This window comes from Caretta caretta, chromosome 5 (genome assembly GCF_965140235.1).
Source record: "Caretta caretta isolate rCarCar2 chromosome 5, rCarCar1.hap1, whole genome shotgun sequence".
Lineage (NCBI taxonomy): Eukaryota > Metazoa > Chordata > Testudines > Cheloniidae > Caretta > Caretta caretta.
The window spans coordinates 32634533-32648046 of NC_134210.1; the positions used below are offsets into that span (position 1 = coordinate 32634533).

The 13514-nt window shown below is 41.3% G+C and overlaps 1 protein-coding gene across 1 annotated transcript in view; it reads left to right on the top strand.

The window, feature by feature from the left end:
- Positions 1–11681, top strand: part of PARP8 (poly(ADP-ribose) polymerase family member 8) — a 156206-nt gene extending 144525 nt beyond the window's left edge. Inside the window, exons 20-26 of the mRNA XM_048849355.2 lie at positions 2653–2765; positions 2973–3045; positions 4412–4481; positions 5667–5743; positions 7508–7577; positions 9707–9791; positions 11281–11681. Of these exons, the coding sequence (XP_048705312.1) occupies positions 2653–2765; positions 2973–3045; positions 4412–4481; positions 5667–5743; positions 7508–7577; positions 9707–9791; positions 11281–11383 (591 nt within the window). The 3' untranslated portion in view covers positions 11384–11681. The remainder of the gene's footprint in view (positions 1–2652; positions 2766–2972; positions 3046–4411; positions 4482–5666; positions 5744–7507; positions 7578–9706; positions 9792–11280) is intronic.
- Positions 11682–13514: the final 1833 nt, after the last annotated feature.

Sequence of the window (13514 nt, forward strand, 5' to 3'; positions counted from 1 at the left end):
TTAGCTTTCTAAAATCCACACAAAAGCTCATGGTTGTATACTTTTCATGTACTATTACAATAAGAGATGCCCATGGGCTTTTTGATTTAGAGTATGTCTAAGCTACGAAATTAGGTCGATTTTATAGAAGTCGATTTTTAGAAACCGATTTTATATGTCGATTGCATATGTCCACACTTAGCGCATTAAGTCGGCGGAGTACGTCCTCACTACTGTGGCTGGCATCAACTTACAGAGTGGTGCACTGTGGGTAGCTATCCCACAGTTCCCACAGTCTCTGCTGCCCATTGGAATTCTGGGTTAAACTCCCAATGCCTGATGGGGCAAAAACATTGTCGCAGGTGGTTTTGGGTACATGTTGTCAGGCCCCCCGCCCTCACTCCCTCCATGAAAGCAACGCAGACAATCATTTCGCGCCTTTTTTTGTGGGTTACCCATGCAGACGCAATAACATGGCAAGCATGGAGCCCGCTCAGCCCACCGTCACCATACATCTCCTGGGTGCTGCTGGCAGACGCGGTACTGCATTGCTACACAGCAGCAGCACCTTGCCTTCGCGGCAGATGGTGCAGTAGGACTGATAGCCGTTGTATGTCTCCTGGGTGGTCCTGGCAGACCTTGGTGAGGTTGATCAGTGGCGCCTGGACAGACATGGCTATTCTCCTCTTAGAGCACCGAATGGGAGCCAGAGACTCCCGGTCATTCTCTTCTTTAAGTTTCATCTCAAGGAGATTCAGTCCTGGAATATCATGCGAGCTGGAGGCTTCTGCCTCAGGCTGCTCTCCCAGCCAGCAGCACCTCACGGTCACACCTACCCCAGCCTACCCCTTGCTCCCATGGCTCATGAAGCCTGGACAGTAGTAAGGAGCCGTTCAACTATAGGCGGAGCAAGTGCAGAATGGTGGTAGAATGTGCCTTTCGACATTTAAAAGCTCGTTGGCGCTGTTTGCTGACTAGGTCAGACCTCAGCGCAACCAACATTCCCATTGTTATTGCTGCTTGCTGTGTGCGCCATAATATCTGTGAGAGTAAGGGGGAGACGGTTATGGCGGGGTGGGAGGTTGAGGCAAATCGCTGGCGTCCAATTTTGATCAGCCAGACACCATGGCAATTAGAAGAGCACAGCAAGGCGCGCTGCGCATCAGAGAGGCTTTGAAAACCAGTTTCATGACTGGCCAGGCTTCAGTGTGACAGTTGTGCGTGTTCCTCCTTAATGCAAACCCGCCCCCTTTGTTGATTTTAATTTGCTGTAAGCCAATTACCCTCCCCCCTTCGAAATAAAGTCACTATTGGTTTGAAACCATGCATTCGTTCTTTATTAATAAAAAAAAAATCAGATAACGGACAAGGTAGCCCGGGTGGGGTGGAGGAGGAGGGAAGGACAAGGCCACATTACTTATTGTAGCCATACTAAAAATCAAACTGTTTGAATGACAGCCTTCTGTTGCTTGGGCCATCCTCTGGAGTGGAGTGGCTGGGTGCCCGGAGCCCTCTCCCCCCCCCCCGCATTCTTGGGCATCTGGGTGAGGAGGCTACGGAACGTGGGGAGGAGGGTAGGCAGCGGATGCAGCGGGGGGCTGTGCTCTTGTTGGCTTTCCTGCAGCTCCAACAGACGCTTCATCATGTCTGTTTGCTTTCCCATTAGCCTCAGTATCTCGTCCTGCCTCCACTCTTCACACTCACTTAATTCTTTCCTGGCCTCTGCCACTGAATGCCTCCATGCATTAAGCTGTGCCCTATCAGTGAGGGAGGACTGCAAGAGTTCGGAAAACATGTCATCACGAATGTGTTTTTTTCGCCTTCTAATCTGTGGTAACCTCAGTGACGGAGATGATAGGGGGAACTTAGAAACATTCTACGCTCTACAATTCTGGGGGGATTGCATGGTCACCTGTGCTGCTGAGTTTGCCACACTGACCAAATAGGAAATTAAATTTAAAAGTTCCCGGGGCTTTTCCTCTGTACCTGGCTAGTGCATTGGAGTTCAAAGTCCTGTCCAGAGCGGTCACAATGGAGCACTCTGGGATAGCTCCTGGAGGCCAATACCATTGATTTGCGTCCGCACTACCCCAAATTCAACCCAGCAAGGTCGATTTTAGCGCTGCTCCCCTCTTCGGGGAGGAGTACAGAAATCGATTTTAAGAGCCCTTTAGGTTGATGGAATGGGATTGGTTGTGTGGATGCAGTCATTTTTAAATCGACCTAATGCAGCTAAATTCGACCTAACCCTGTAGTGTATACCAGGCCTCAGTAACTATTCCTATTTCCAGTTTGCTTTTGTAAGTGTTCAGTGAGACCTGGAGATTTGGCATGAGCTGATACTTAGTCTACCAGCATCACACCATTCTGATCAAAACACCATGGATATATTACTCAATTCAGTTATTTCAGTGGTGTCAGCATGGGTTATCTTAGGTTGTCGTGTATGTCACGCACTTTCATATACTTCATAAACTGGGCGGTATTTTTATAATTTGATTGGAAATACAAGCTATTATAATGAAACTGGCTTCAAATTATTTCATATCTGACTTGAGGAGTAATAGTTTATTGCGTGAACCAGCACAATATCTTAGAAAAACTTAATTCTGAAAATACAACAGGTTCATGTTCATTAGCATCTTTTCACTTGTGTGCTGTTATATTTTACAGCAACTGAAGTTTATGCACACTCCCCATCAGTTCCTCCTTCTCAGCAGTCCACCAGCCAAAGAATCCAATTTCAGAGCTGCTAAAAATCTCTATGGAAGTACCTTTGCATTTCAGTAAGTATGAAAAAGGAATTAGTAAAAATAATGCTAACAGTTCTTATTGTGCTTTCATCATCTGAAAATATGTGTAAAGAAAAACACAGATATTCTAAGAGTTAGAGGTTTTCAATTGCAAATACATTGTTTTAGAGAAAATGGTAAATTTCATTCTGGGTGTCTTGAAACACTACTTATTTTCCTTCTTTCCACTTTATTTTTAAGTGGTTCACACATTGAAAACTGGCACTCCATCCTGAGGAATGGCTTAGTTGTTGCTTCCAATACAAGGCTGCAGGTAAATAATAGATACAAGGGTTCTTATCTGACCCATAGGTACAAGGTTACATATTAAACATAGGGCACCTTTGGGGAGAGGCAGTTGAGGTGGCCATCTTGGCAATCAAAAACTAAATGGTGCAATTATATCCTCCCTTCTTTCACAGTAATCAGTTGTTCCACTGGTCCTTCTGAAGCATTGATGGTGAAATCCTGGCCCCAGTGAAGTCAATAGCTAAACTCCCATTGACTTCAGCAAGGTTAGGGATTCACACTGAGGCTGTGCACAGCAGCACCTTCAGTGGAAGAGGAAGTACCAGATGGAGGGCTTCCTCTTCCATCTGGGAGGTGTTGTTCAGTACTGCTAAAGAGAGCATCATAAGGACCGAGTCATGGAGGAGAATGAGAGTGAGGTAACTGAATGGAGCAAGCTAAGAGGAGAGAGAAAATTAACATAGAGCAGTTCAGAAGAGGGGAAATAAAACAAAAGGATTCAGTGAATACAGATAAAGAGTGCAAAGGTAACAGAGTGGACAGAAGAGAGAGACAGTACAATACGGAGGGAGGGAAAAGAGACATCAGTGGAAAAGAGGGAAGAGAGAAAGTTGGGAAGAATGACAGCACTCCCTACTTAAGCTCTTGGCTGCACCTTAATAAGGACCTGAGCAGTTCCTCTGAAGTCACTAAAGTTATTCACATTTGCAGACTCTGTCTCTATATTTCTACCAGGTGCTCTTGGAAACCCTGTTTAAAAACATGAATTAGGCAAAAGCATCACTGACTTCTGGAATAAATCTAACAGCGATCATTTATTTATTTACCTAATTTAAAAATTATACAAACTGTGGGCCTGATACTGCAAACATGTATTATGAATAAAGCCATGCAGACGCATAATTGTTTTCAGGATCAAGGGTTACATTTCATATTTAACCTAACTTTTTTTGATTGTTTATCATTGTGTTTGCTGATAACATGCAAGACATTGATTTGTTCATGGTTTGCAGTGTTAAATCTCAACACAAATACATCTATAACTTCAGAATATGGAGAAGAATTTCCTTTACCACCAGTAGATCTAAAAACAGAAAACACTATTTTACAGCTATAAACTGGGGCAAACTCCTTTATCTGCAGGCAATTGGAATGGTCTGCCATAAAAATGGTCTTCAGGGTATGCAGGAGTATTTTAGCTTGATACAGAAGAGTTTGTATAATATTTGCCACAAGTTTTCTTAGGACTTATTTTGTACATAATTTAATATCAGATACTGTATTGGTGGGAGGGCAAATAATTATCCAGATCAGTTTAGATCATGTGCCATGTTGATTTCCTTTGTAAAACTATCAAATTAATGTTAAGCCTTTTTTACATTCTTTTTCAGCTCCATGGTGCAATGTTTGGAATTGGGATCTACCTTAGTCCACTGTCAAGCATATCATTTGGTTACTCAGGTGATATTTATAAATCACTCTAAAGAGGGGTGAATGTAAAGAGATATTTTAATTTGCTGATTTTTTTTACCTGCTTCATTGTTTTAATCATTGTAGTAATTTTGTCTCTTTCTATCTTAGGCCAGCATTTACAAAAACAGGAGCTCCTGTATGCAAAAAATAGGCTCCTAAATTCCCATTTATGGTCTTAAATACATGCCCTGATTTTCAAGGGTGCTGAGCAGCCAGGACCTCCCATTGAAGAATTTGGCAACTGGTATCCATTACTTTGGAAAGGAGCCTAAATGTGGACTTGGGAGCCTGCTTTTACACTTCTGTTTTTAAAGATCTTGGCCACAGCATGCAAATATATTTATATGCAATATACGTATGCATAGGCATATAGGACCCAATCCAGAAAAAGCACTTAAGTGTGTGCTTAACTTCAATCTGAAGAGTACTCCCGTTTAAGTCAATAGGACTACTCATATGCTTAAAGTTAGGTACATGCTAAGGTGCACTGCTGGATTGGACTATGTAGGAATAAAGGACAGGATATAGTAGCATAAAGTACCATCTTTTTGTTCTGTGTTTTTACAGCGCCTTGCACAATCGGTTCCTGGTCCATGACTAAGATCCTTGATGCTATTGTAATATAAATAATAATAAAGGTGTTAAATGTCCTGGAGTTAGGAGAGTGGCATGATTTCCATGTGGTAAATGTTATGTAGATCACTCACTTCAAAATAAAATAGCATCTAATATAATAAAAAATAAATAAAATATTGAAGATGAAATATTAAATTAAAATCTTCTGTGGGCTCATTCTAATTATTTTTCCAATAAGCACACCACAAGCAGCAAAGCTTGATTAACTTTAAACTGAAGTCCATCCCTTTTCAGCAAAATGCTTAAGCACATTCTTAAACTGAATTCAGTGGAATTTAAGCTCATGTGTAACTGCTGTTGCACCTGCTTAAAAGTACTTTGGCTATTTTAAAGGCATTGGAACTGTCGTGCAAATGTGTGGCTCTTGGGACTGAGTCAGACTGGTGGTAGCATGTGATGCGACAGAGAACAAGAATTTTAGGATGCTTTGCAGAGGAATCTGACCCCACTCCAATATCTGCTTTCACTCTCCATGTATATCTTATACTTACAATGCTTTACACACCAGTAAACCTGAAGTAATTTTAATGTCTTTAGGGATGAATAAGAAGCAGCAGAAGGTGTCAGCTAAGGATGAACCTGCTTCAAACAGTAAAGGCAGTAATGCATTACAGGTACAGTAGTATATCAAACGGTATATCTGGAAGGCATATTGGGTTTGTAACTGTGAAGGAATTAATATTCCTTCTTTGGAAAGTCAACAGTTCTCTTTTATTGTACACAAACAGCGGTATCCAAAGACATTGTAATGATCAAATATAATCCAATTGCTGGTAGTAGCAATTTACAGATTATACTGCAGCAAATGTGGATTTCCTTTCATAAGAAGAACTATTTGAAAAAAAAATAGGGAAGAAATGCTGATTGATTCTTTAATTCAGTATCACTCCTGGCAAACCTCTGCCTGTGAACTCTGGAGTCTTTACTAAATTAGTGTGCAGTATGGATTTAGAATGGGTAATGCTACAAAATTAGTTTGTAACGCTCTAGAGTTCCATTCATAGCACACTACAGATTTTCTTTGTGATAGTTTCTAAACTCTAAGCTGGTAAGTTTCTGTTTGTCAAAGGTAAACTAATAGCTGTTATTTATAGATGGGCATTGGGCTTACAGATGGCTAAATCCTTAGGAGGAAATTCTACACCCATCTCTCTTAACAAGTATATGCATACCGGCATGGTTCCTCGCTACAGGAGGGAAATGCTGTGGGGAAGCCGTTCAGAGGAATTCTGTATCCTCTGTAGGTCATGTCACCATATTCCATAGCAGCTCAGAGACCAAAGGCATAAAGTAACAGGGTTTGGCCAAAGAGACCTTGACTACATTTATCCACTAGCCCAGCAGTTTTCAAACTGTGGGTCGGGACCCCAAAGTGGGTCAGGACCCCCTTTGAATGGGGTCACCTGAGCTGGCTTAGACTTGCTTGGGCCCAGGGCTGAAGCCAAAGCCAGAGGGCTTCAGCTGTGGGCGGCGGGGCTCAGGTTGCAGGCCCTCTGCCTGAGGCTGAAGCCCTTGAGCTTCACCTTTGGCCCGCCTGCCCAGAGCAGTGAGGCTTGGGCTTTGCCCCCACACCACCACCATCTGGGGCAGTGGGGCTCGGCGGGCTCAGGGTTCTGTCCCCCCCGGGGCCGTGAAGTAATTTTTTGTGTCAGAAGGGGGTCGCGATGCAATGAAGTTTGAGAACCCCTGCACTAGCCAAACTCCCATGTAAAGCAATACATGCTACTATAGCTAATGTTCTACAGAGCCATTGTACTGTACCCAGCTGTTACGTGATGAAAGAGGATTCCATCCCATTGATACCAATGAGGAGAGAAGTGATATGGCAGATATAGATAGTCATACAGCTCATGAACTGGAGTGATGGCTACACTGGTTCTCTGTGGCCTGCACCCAGCCAGATTGGAGGATTCTGGTCTCCTCATGTAGGTTTCTTCTGAAAACCCCAGGGCAACAGGATTTGACTATCATTTTACTCCTTTTATTAGCTTGTTTCTCATTGATAATGTGATTCTCCCACCTATATTATCCAGCCCTCAAATTGCTAATGAAATGGACACCTTGCTATTGGATAAAGTAGTTGCTAACCCAGGGTTGTGAGTTCAATCCTTGAGGGGGCCATTTAGGGATCTGGGGAGTTGGGGATTGGTCCTGCTTTGAGCAGGGGGTTGGACTAGATGACCTCCTGAGCTCCCTTCTGACCCTGATATTCTATGATTCTATGAAATTGCCACTATTGCATTTTTAACCCAATAATGCAAATGTGTCCAGCGAGACTATATCAGTAAATAAACTATTTAAAACAATACTCTTGTTACATTTTTACCTGTGTTTCCTTTTACTATTTTAATTAATTTTCCCACATTTTTATCTCTCAGTCACAGAAAAAAGGACAGCAATCCCAATTTTTGCAAAGCCGTAATTTAAAATGCATAGCCTTATGTGAAGGTAAGCTGAAAATCCCTTCAAAACCAATTTCTTTCTCAGCACTGTACCTGTTTGAATTTGTAAAATGCAAATTAATACAAACTTTAATTGAAGTTAGGTTTTTTTAATAAGACAACATTGGCAGGTGTGCAGATGCCTACATCATTTATGGGTCTTAAGTCTCAATGCAGCCCCATCCCCCCATTGCCCCCACAATACCCATTCCCCAAGCATACCTAGGGCCATTAATAAGGTGGGCTCATCATGTGTAGGAAGTGACTGGTCACCATCCTTTCAGTCTCCCAAATTTTAACCACATAGCTAGGGTTGGTAAAGAACCTCAGCAAGTCGTATGTTAATGGTTTGAGCATCCAAGACTCATAAAGAACATCTCCCTAATCTGAATTCTCAGCCCAGTTCTGACAGCTCAGGCAAATAATCTCTTCTTCTTGTAACCACTACACATGAATTGATTTCTATTCTCTGCTTGTGCTTAAAAATCCATATAGTTATGTCCAATCTGTATGACTATAGTCACTCTCAAAAGACCTGACCATTTTTAACAGGTCTAGCAAATATGTATCTGTTTTGACAGCAGGTAAAGGAAGGTAAGGATTTCATCTCAGCTATAAAAATATTTTAGCACTGTTTGAAAGGAGAATAATTTTCAAGATGATACAATTTAAGACAATTTTTTAAAGGGACCTTATCTCAGCCTCTAAAATTGCATGTGCAAATTCTACACATATATGAAGCCTTTAAATGACATTTTTTTAAATGTAATCCATTACTGTACCAATTATGTTCTAATGTCATTCTAGAATTCCTGGGAACAGACCTATTCTGAAACTAGAATTTGTCTTTACATTTCTAATAATTTAAAAACAAAAATCTAAATATCCCAAACATACTTTTCCAAGTGTAAATGGTATTCAAAGGTTAGAAAAGAATGTGCAAAACTATTTCACTTATCATAGGTCTTGTTTCTCTGGCATATTTTAATGTACAATTTGCCAAAATATACTTTTGATCAGCAAAAATCCATCTCAAGGAAGGGAAGAGTAGAGAGAGGGGGTTCGTAAGATATAATAACTCATGAAAAAATCAGTCATAAAAGAAAAAACATCCAGTGTTTATGAGTTGCAAGAGGCAAACATTTATGTTGACTTAAAATGAAAAAAAGAGAAGGAGGTAAGAGTTAAACCTCACACAGCAGATTGTAAAGCTATGTACGCGTGCATTTATTTACAATAGTGTTCAAGTGCGTTCATGGAAGATCTTCAGAACAACATGGTTTGTATTCAAAAATGGACTCTACCCAGAAAACCTTATTTCTGATCATTATCTTCATGGTTTAAAAAAAAAATCTGTGATCTAATACATAGTTGTTTCCTAGAGAAGTGGTACCTAATTCTCCAGATTCATAATTCCCTCTATATGTGTGTCAGTGACTGGAACATGGGTGGTGGTGTCTAGTGGTTAGAGCAGAAGCCAGAGGCCAGAGCCAAGGTCAGAGACGGAGCCAGGCGTCGGAGCTGATGGTCAGGACCAGGTTACCTGGAGCGAAGCCAGGCAGGAGTAGGGCTAGGTCCAAGGCAGGAGCTATCACAGTCATGGGAAAATGCTTAGAGCAGCCACTGAACTGCTGTTGCCGGGCTTAAGAACTGACCTGTTACCATTCCAGTCGATCAGGTGGTGTAGCCAAGCCAGTCAGGCAGCCTACTTCAGACCAGCTGTGCTCAGTAAGTTGCCCTGAGATTGGCTCTGCTGCAGGCCCTGATTCCTGACATGGGGGGGGGGGGAGGTGGAGGGTTCTAGCAGCATTTGAAGAAGCATAATACTAAATAATCAATGACCCATTTCCCAGCTTTTTCTTTCATATTTTACTTTTCACCCATTCGTCATCACACATAAATTTTCTGTGTGCCAAAGTTCGATTAATTGGCCCACAGTACCCTATACCGCTGGTGTGTCCATTGTTAGCGAGAATGAAGCTGATCTCCTAACTCCTAGGTTCAGCCAACTCCAAGGTTCTAGACAAGGCGACAGACATTCCCACAATTTATTTAAAATGTGTGGAAGCATAGATATTTTAAAATGATGTTTTCCAGAGATGTTTTCACTGCTCAGTGTTTGTTCTCTCCTTGTAGTGATAACCTCACCTGATCTGCACAAACATGGGGAGATATGGGTAGTTCCCAACACTGATCATGTGTGTACAAGATTCTTCTTTGTGTAAGTACAATACGTCTTTTTAGCTTTAAAATTCTACTTGTATATTTCCTAAATTGTTTTGCCATGTTTTCTTCAGGTTTTTTTTGCAACAACTTTAAGAGACCAAAAATAAAGTCTTCTGAACAATTTTTCAAGAATTGATTTTTTTAAGGAAATGTCTGCAAGATCAATGACAATAGATTATTTTACTTTTACCTTTTGTTATAATAAGCAAAAAAGAGAACAGTGGGTGAAGGGCTATAGGATGTTCCCAATCTATATGAATATGTCACACTATAGTAAGTGTATCGCTGTATTGACCTGAGACCAAAAAACAACCCTCCTAGAGTGTACTTCTGAAAAGCCAAGGAAGTCAAAAATAGGGATAAAAAGATATATCTTTAAGTTGTACTCTAGCTGTAAAACAGATGTTTCCTTTTATCACATTTGATTCATTAAGAGACTACTATATATCGACATAAGCCCTCATCCTGCAAAGAAGGCCACCCAGCTGGACCCCTGGACCCACCCAGAGCCTCCTCTATTTCAAATTTGCAGTAAATATGGAGTTGTCTTCACTGGGGATTTGCCCTGATTGGTGGCCACTCACTGGTATTTGTGTACCAATGTATACACTTGAGTATAGACAGGGTAAAACTGTGTTTTACATCAGTGCCTGTTATCCCTGTTCTAAGGAGGAGTAAGCTGCACTGGTTTACCATGTCCGCAGTTGAAACTTGCACAGGTACAGATCCCTAAGGGTATGTCTACACAGTAGGTAAACACTTGCAGCTGGCCCAGGTCAGCTGACTTGGGCTTGCAGGGCTTAGCCTGCGGGGCTATATAATTGCCATGTAGACATTTGGGCTTGACCTGGAGCCCAAACTCTGGGACCCCACGAGCTGGGGAAGGTCCCAGGGCCCAGCTTCAGCCTGAGCCCAAACATCTACACATCAATTGTTAGCCCCCCAGCCTGAGCCCCATGAGCCTGCATCAGCTGACCCGGGGCCAGCCACAGCCAGGGTCTTTTATTTCACTGTAGATGTACCCTGTGACTGACCAAAAGTGACTGATATCAGAACAAATCCCCAGTTTAGACAAAGAATCAGTTACTGCAGATGGAGAGTGCAGTAACTTACACATGGTTTCATAACACTCCGCTCCAGGAGGTTCCCAAGAGCCAGTGATGGTAATGAAAGGAAGCCCTTTGCATCTGAGCTCCCGCAGCTGATGAGCTTCCAACAGCTTACAGTGAGCCAGAGGTAGGCAGTAGTGCAGCCCTAGCAGGTCCTGCTGGACTTCAGTTTTGCTGGTTGAAACCCTAGGCCTCTTCTGTGAAAGGGCAAATCCTGCCATCAAACAGCTTCACACTTCTGGAGTTTACACTCGCCACGTAATATTCATGGCTTAGTGTTGAAATAAGGAGCATTGTAAAGTATATAGCACTGATGTCATTGCATAGTGAATAAAGAGTGGATTACAATTTTATTTTTTGTCTGTACTTTTTTAGTTATGAAGATGGCCAAGTGGGTGATACAAGTATAAATACACAAGAAACAGGCATTCACAAAGAGATTCTTCGAGTCATTGGTAATCAAACTGCTACTGGGTAAAAGGACCACTCTTATTTAATTGATGTGATTTGGAAGCCTTCCTCAGTCTCAAAGCTGGATTTTGAACTGAAGAAGATGTGAAAAACTAATTTATTATTATTATTAATACTACTGCTACTACTAAACAAATTAACCCTTTGAATACTTCCTTTTTTCTTACTTAGTATTTCTTATCTCATTGAAATACCTGAAATGGTATGAATTAGCAATTATAGGGGTACAAAGTCCATTAATATACTACAACTAATAGCAATTTAAGAGACATTTGGGTTGCTCACAATAAACAATTTAAAAAGGAGTTTTGTGCTGATATTTTTATATTAAACTCTTTAATTGGACCATTTTAGTACTGTATACTGGTATTTTAAATTTAGAATGACTGAAATATAAGTGAGAGAAGATTTTGTAGCGGAGAACCTGCATTATACAGGACACTTTGCAATAAGAATATTCACATATTTTAATACACCGTAAAAATGGTTTCTGGAACATGTCAAATTGAAGAGGTTGGTTACTTACAATATCATAGATTCATTTTACTGTACGCAAATGCAGCTAGAATTTAGAGTAAAAAAAGTTAAAAGAAGAAAACATTTTTGCAGTATTCAGTTATTGCCAAGAGAAATATAACTACATTGATGGTGTGTGTCTAGTCTTCTTCATTCTCTTAAAAGAAACTATACCATTCAGTAAACAGTTAAGTTACATTATTTAAAAGATGCAAGCTGAGCTAACCAGAGTTCCAGGGGCTGAGAAGTGAATTTGTAGCGAAGCCATTTGTAAACCAGTTTTTACAATGACCTATCACCTCAGTTTAGCAAGGTACTTAGGTGTTTTCAGTGGCATTGCTGTTGTGATTAACATTAAGACATGTGCTTAAGTACCTGGCTAAATCAAGACCTATATATATTTCAGTTGATTGTCCAATTAGGAAGAAATAGCAATACCTTTCATGTTACAAACATGTCAGAATGACTCTTGAGTTCCCTTTGGTGAAATACTATTAATTCATCTCTAAGGAAACAAAGCAAATCTGTTAAATCTTTATGATTTAGTAATTACAAGTGTTAAAAATAAAATGGTTACCAGAGTATGAGCATGTTGGCAGCACACGTTAGGGGCCAGGGACCAATCCTAAAAGGTGCTAAACACCTCCTATGAAGTGCTAATTGCCCTCAGCTCTCACTGACGTCATCTTGCAGGATCATGCCCTTCCCTTTTGACAACATTTCAGATCCCCCTCTGTACACCTCCACTTACTCCCTTGCAGCCTTGGAAAGGGAGAAGATAGGCACAAAAATTACCATAGAAGATCACACCTTGAGTCCTCCAGAAGTGGCCTGTACTGTTATTAACATGATGGTTATTAGGAAGACCCCAGTGTGTGCTTGTTTCTTTAAACAGAGCATAAGACATATAAATAATTGTATAATGTACAGAGATATTAGGGGTTAGAGATTTATTGTTGGAAGTCTTTTGTTATTCCAAGTTACTCTGCTTCTTGCCTCATCACTCCTGTTTCCCTGTATCACAAAATAATCCTCACTCAAAAGGATAAAATTGAAGTTATCTAGAATAAAAGTAAAGTTCTCTAACGGGCCTCCTTGGAACCAGGCCATCTCTGGAGACACCACTAATAACCTGTGGCACTGCAGCGCAGTTTAACATCTTGCACCAAGGATGATTTCTGGAGTTGATCCATCTACATGGAGCAGTTAGGTAGCGTGAAGGGTCTGACTGCACAAATGCAAGGAAAGTAGAATTGAGGCTGGAAATCTGGACTGACCATTCTTCCTTAGTTCATCCTGCTATATATACATGTATGGCTGAACTGGGAGGAGGCTGAGCTCAACAGTATGGTGAAACATAGAACATGTGATGAAATGCTGTACCTAGAAAAACTGAGGGGAACTATGCAGCAGGGAACAAGTCCACAGAGGAGTCCTGCAGTGGCTAAGTGGAATGATGGCCCACCATTTCAGGGGGCCTCCTCAAATATGGGATGTGCAACAAATAGGTGGGGCCAAGAGGGGGTCAGAGCTACTCTAAGTGACATACTTCTCCCTCCCCCCAGTTACAGCAGATTCACAGCCTAAATCCTGCTCTGGGGAAACAGAGAGTAACTAGAGCA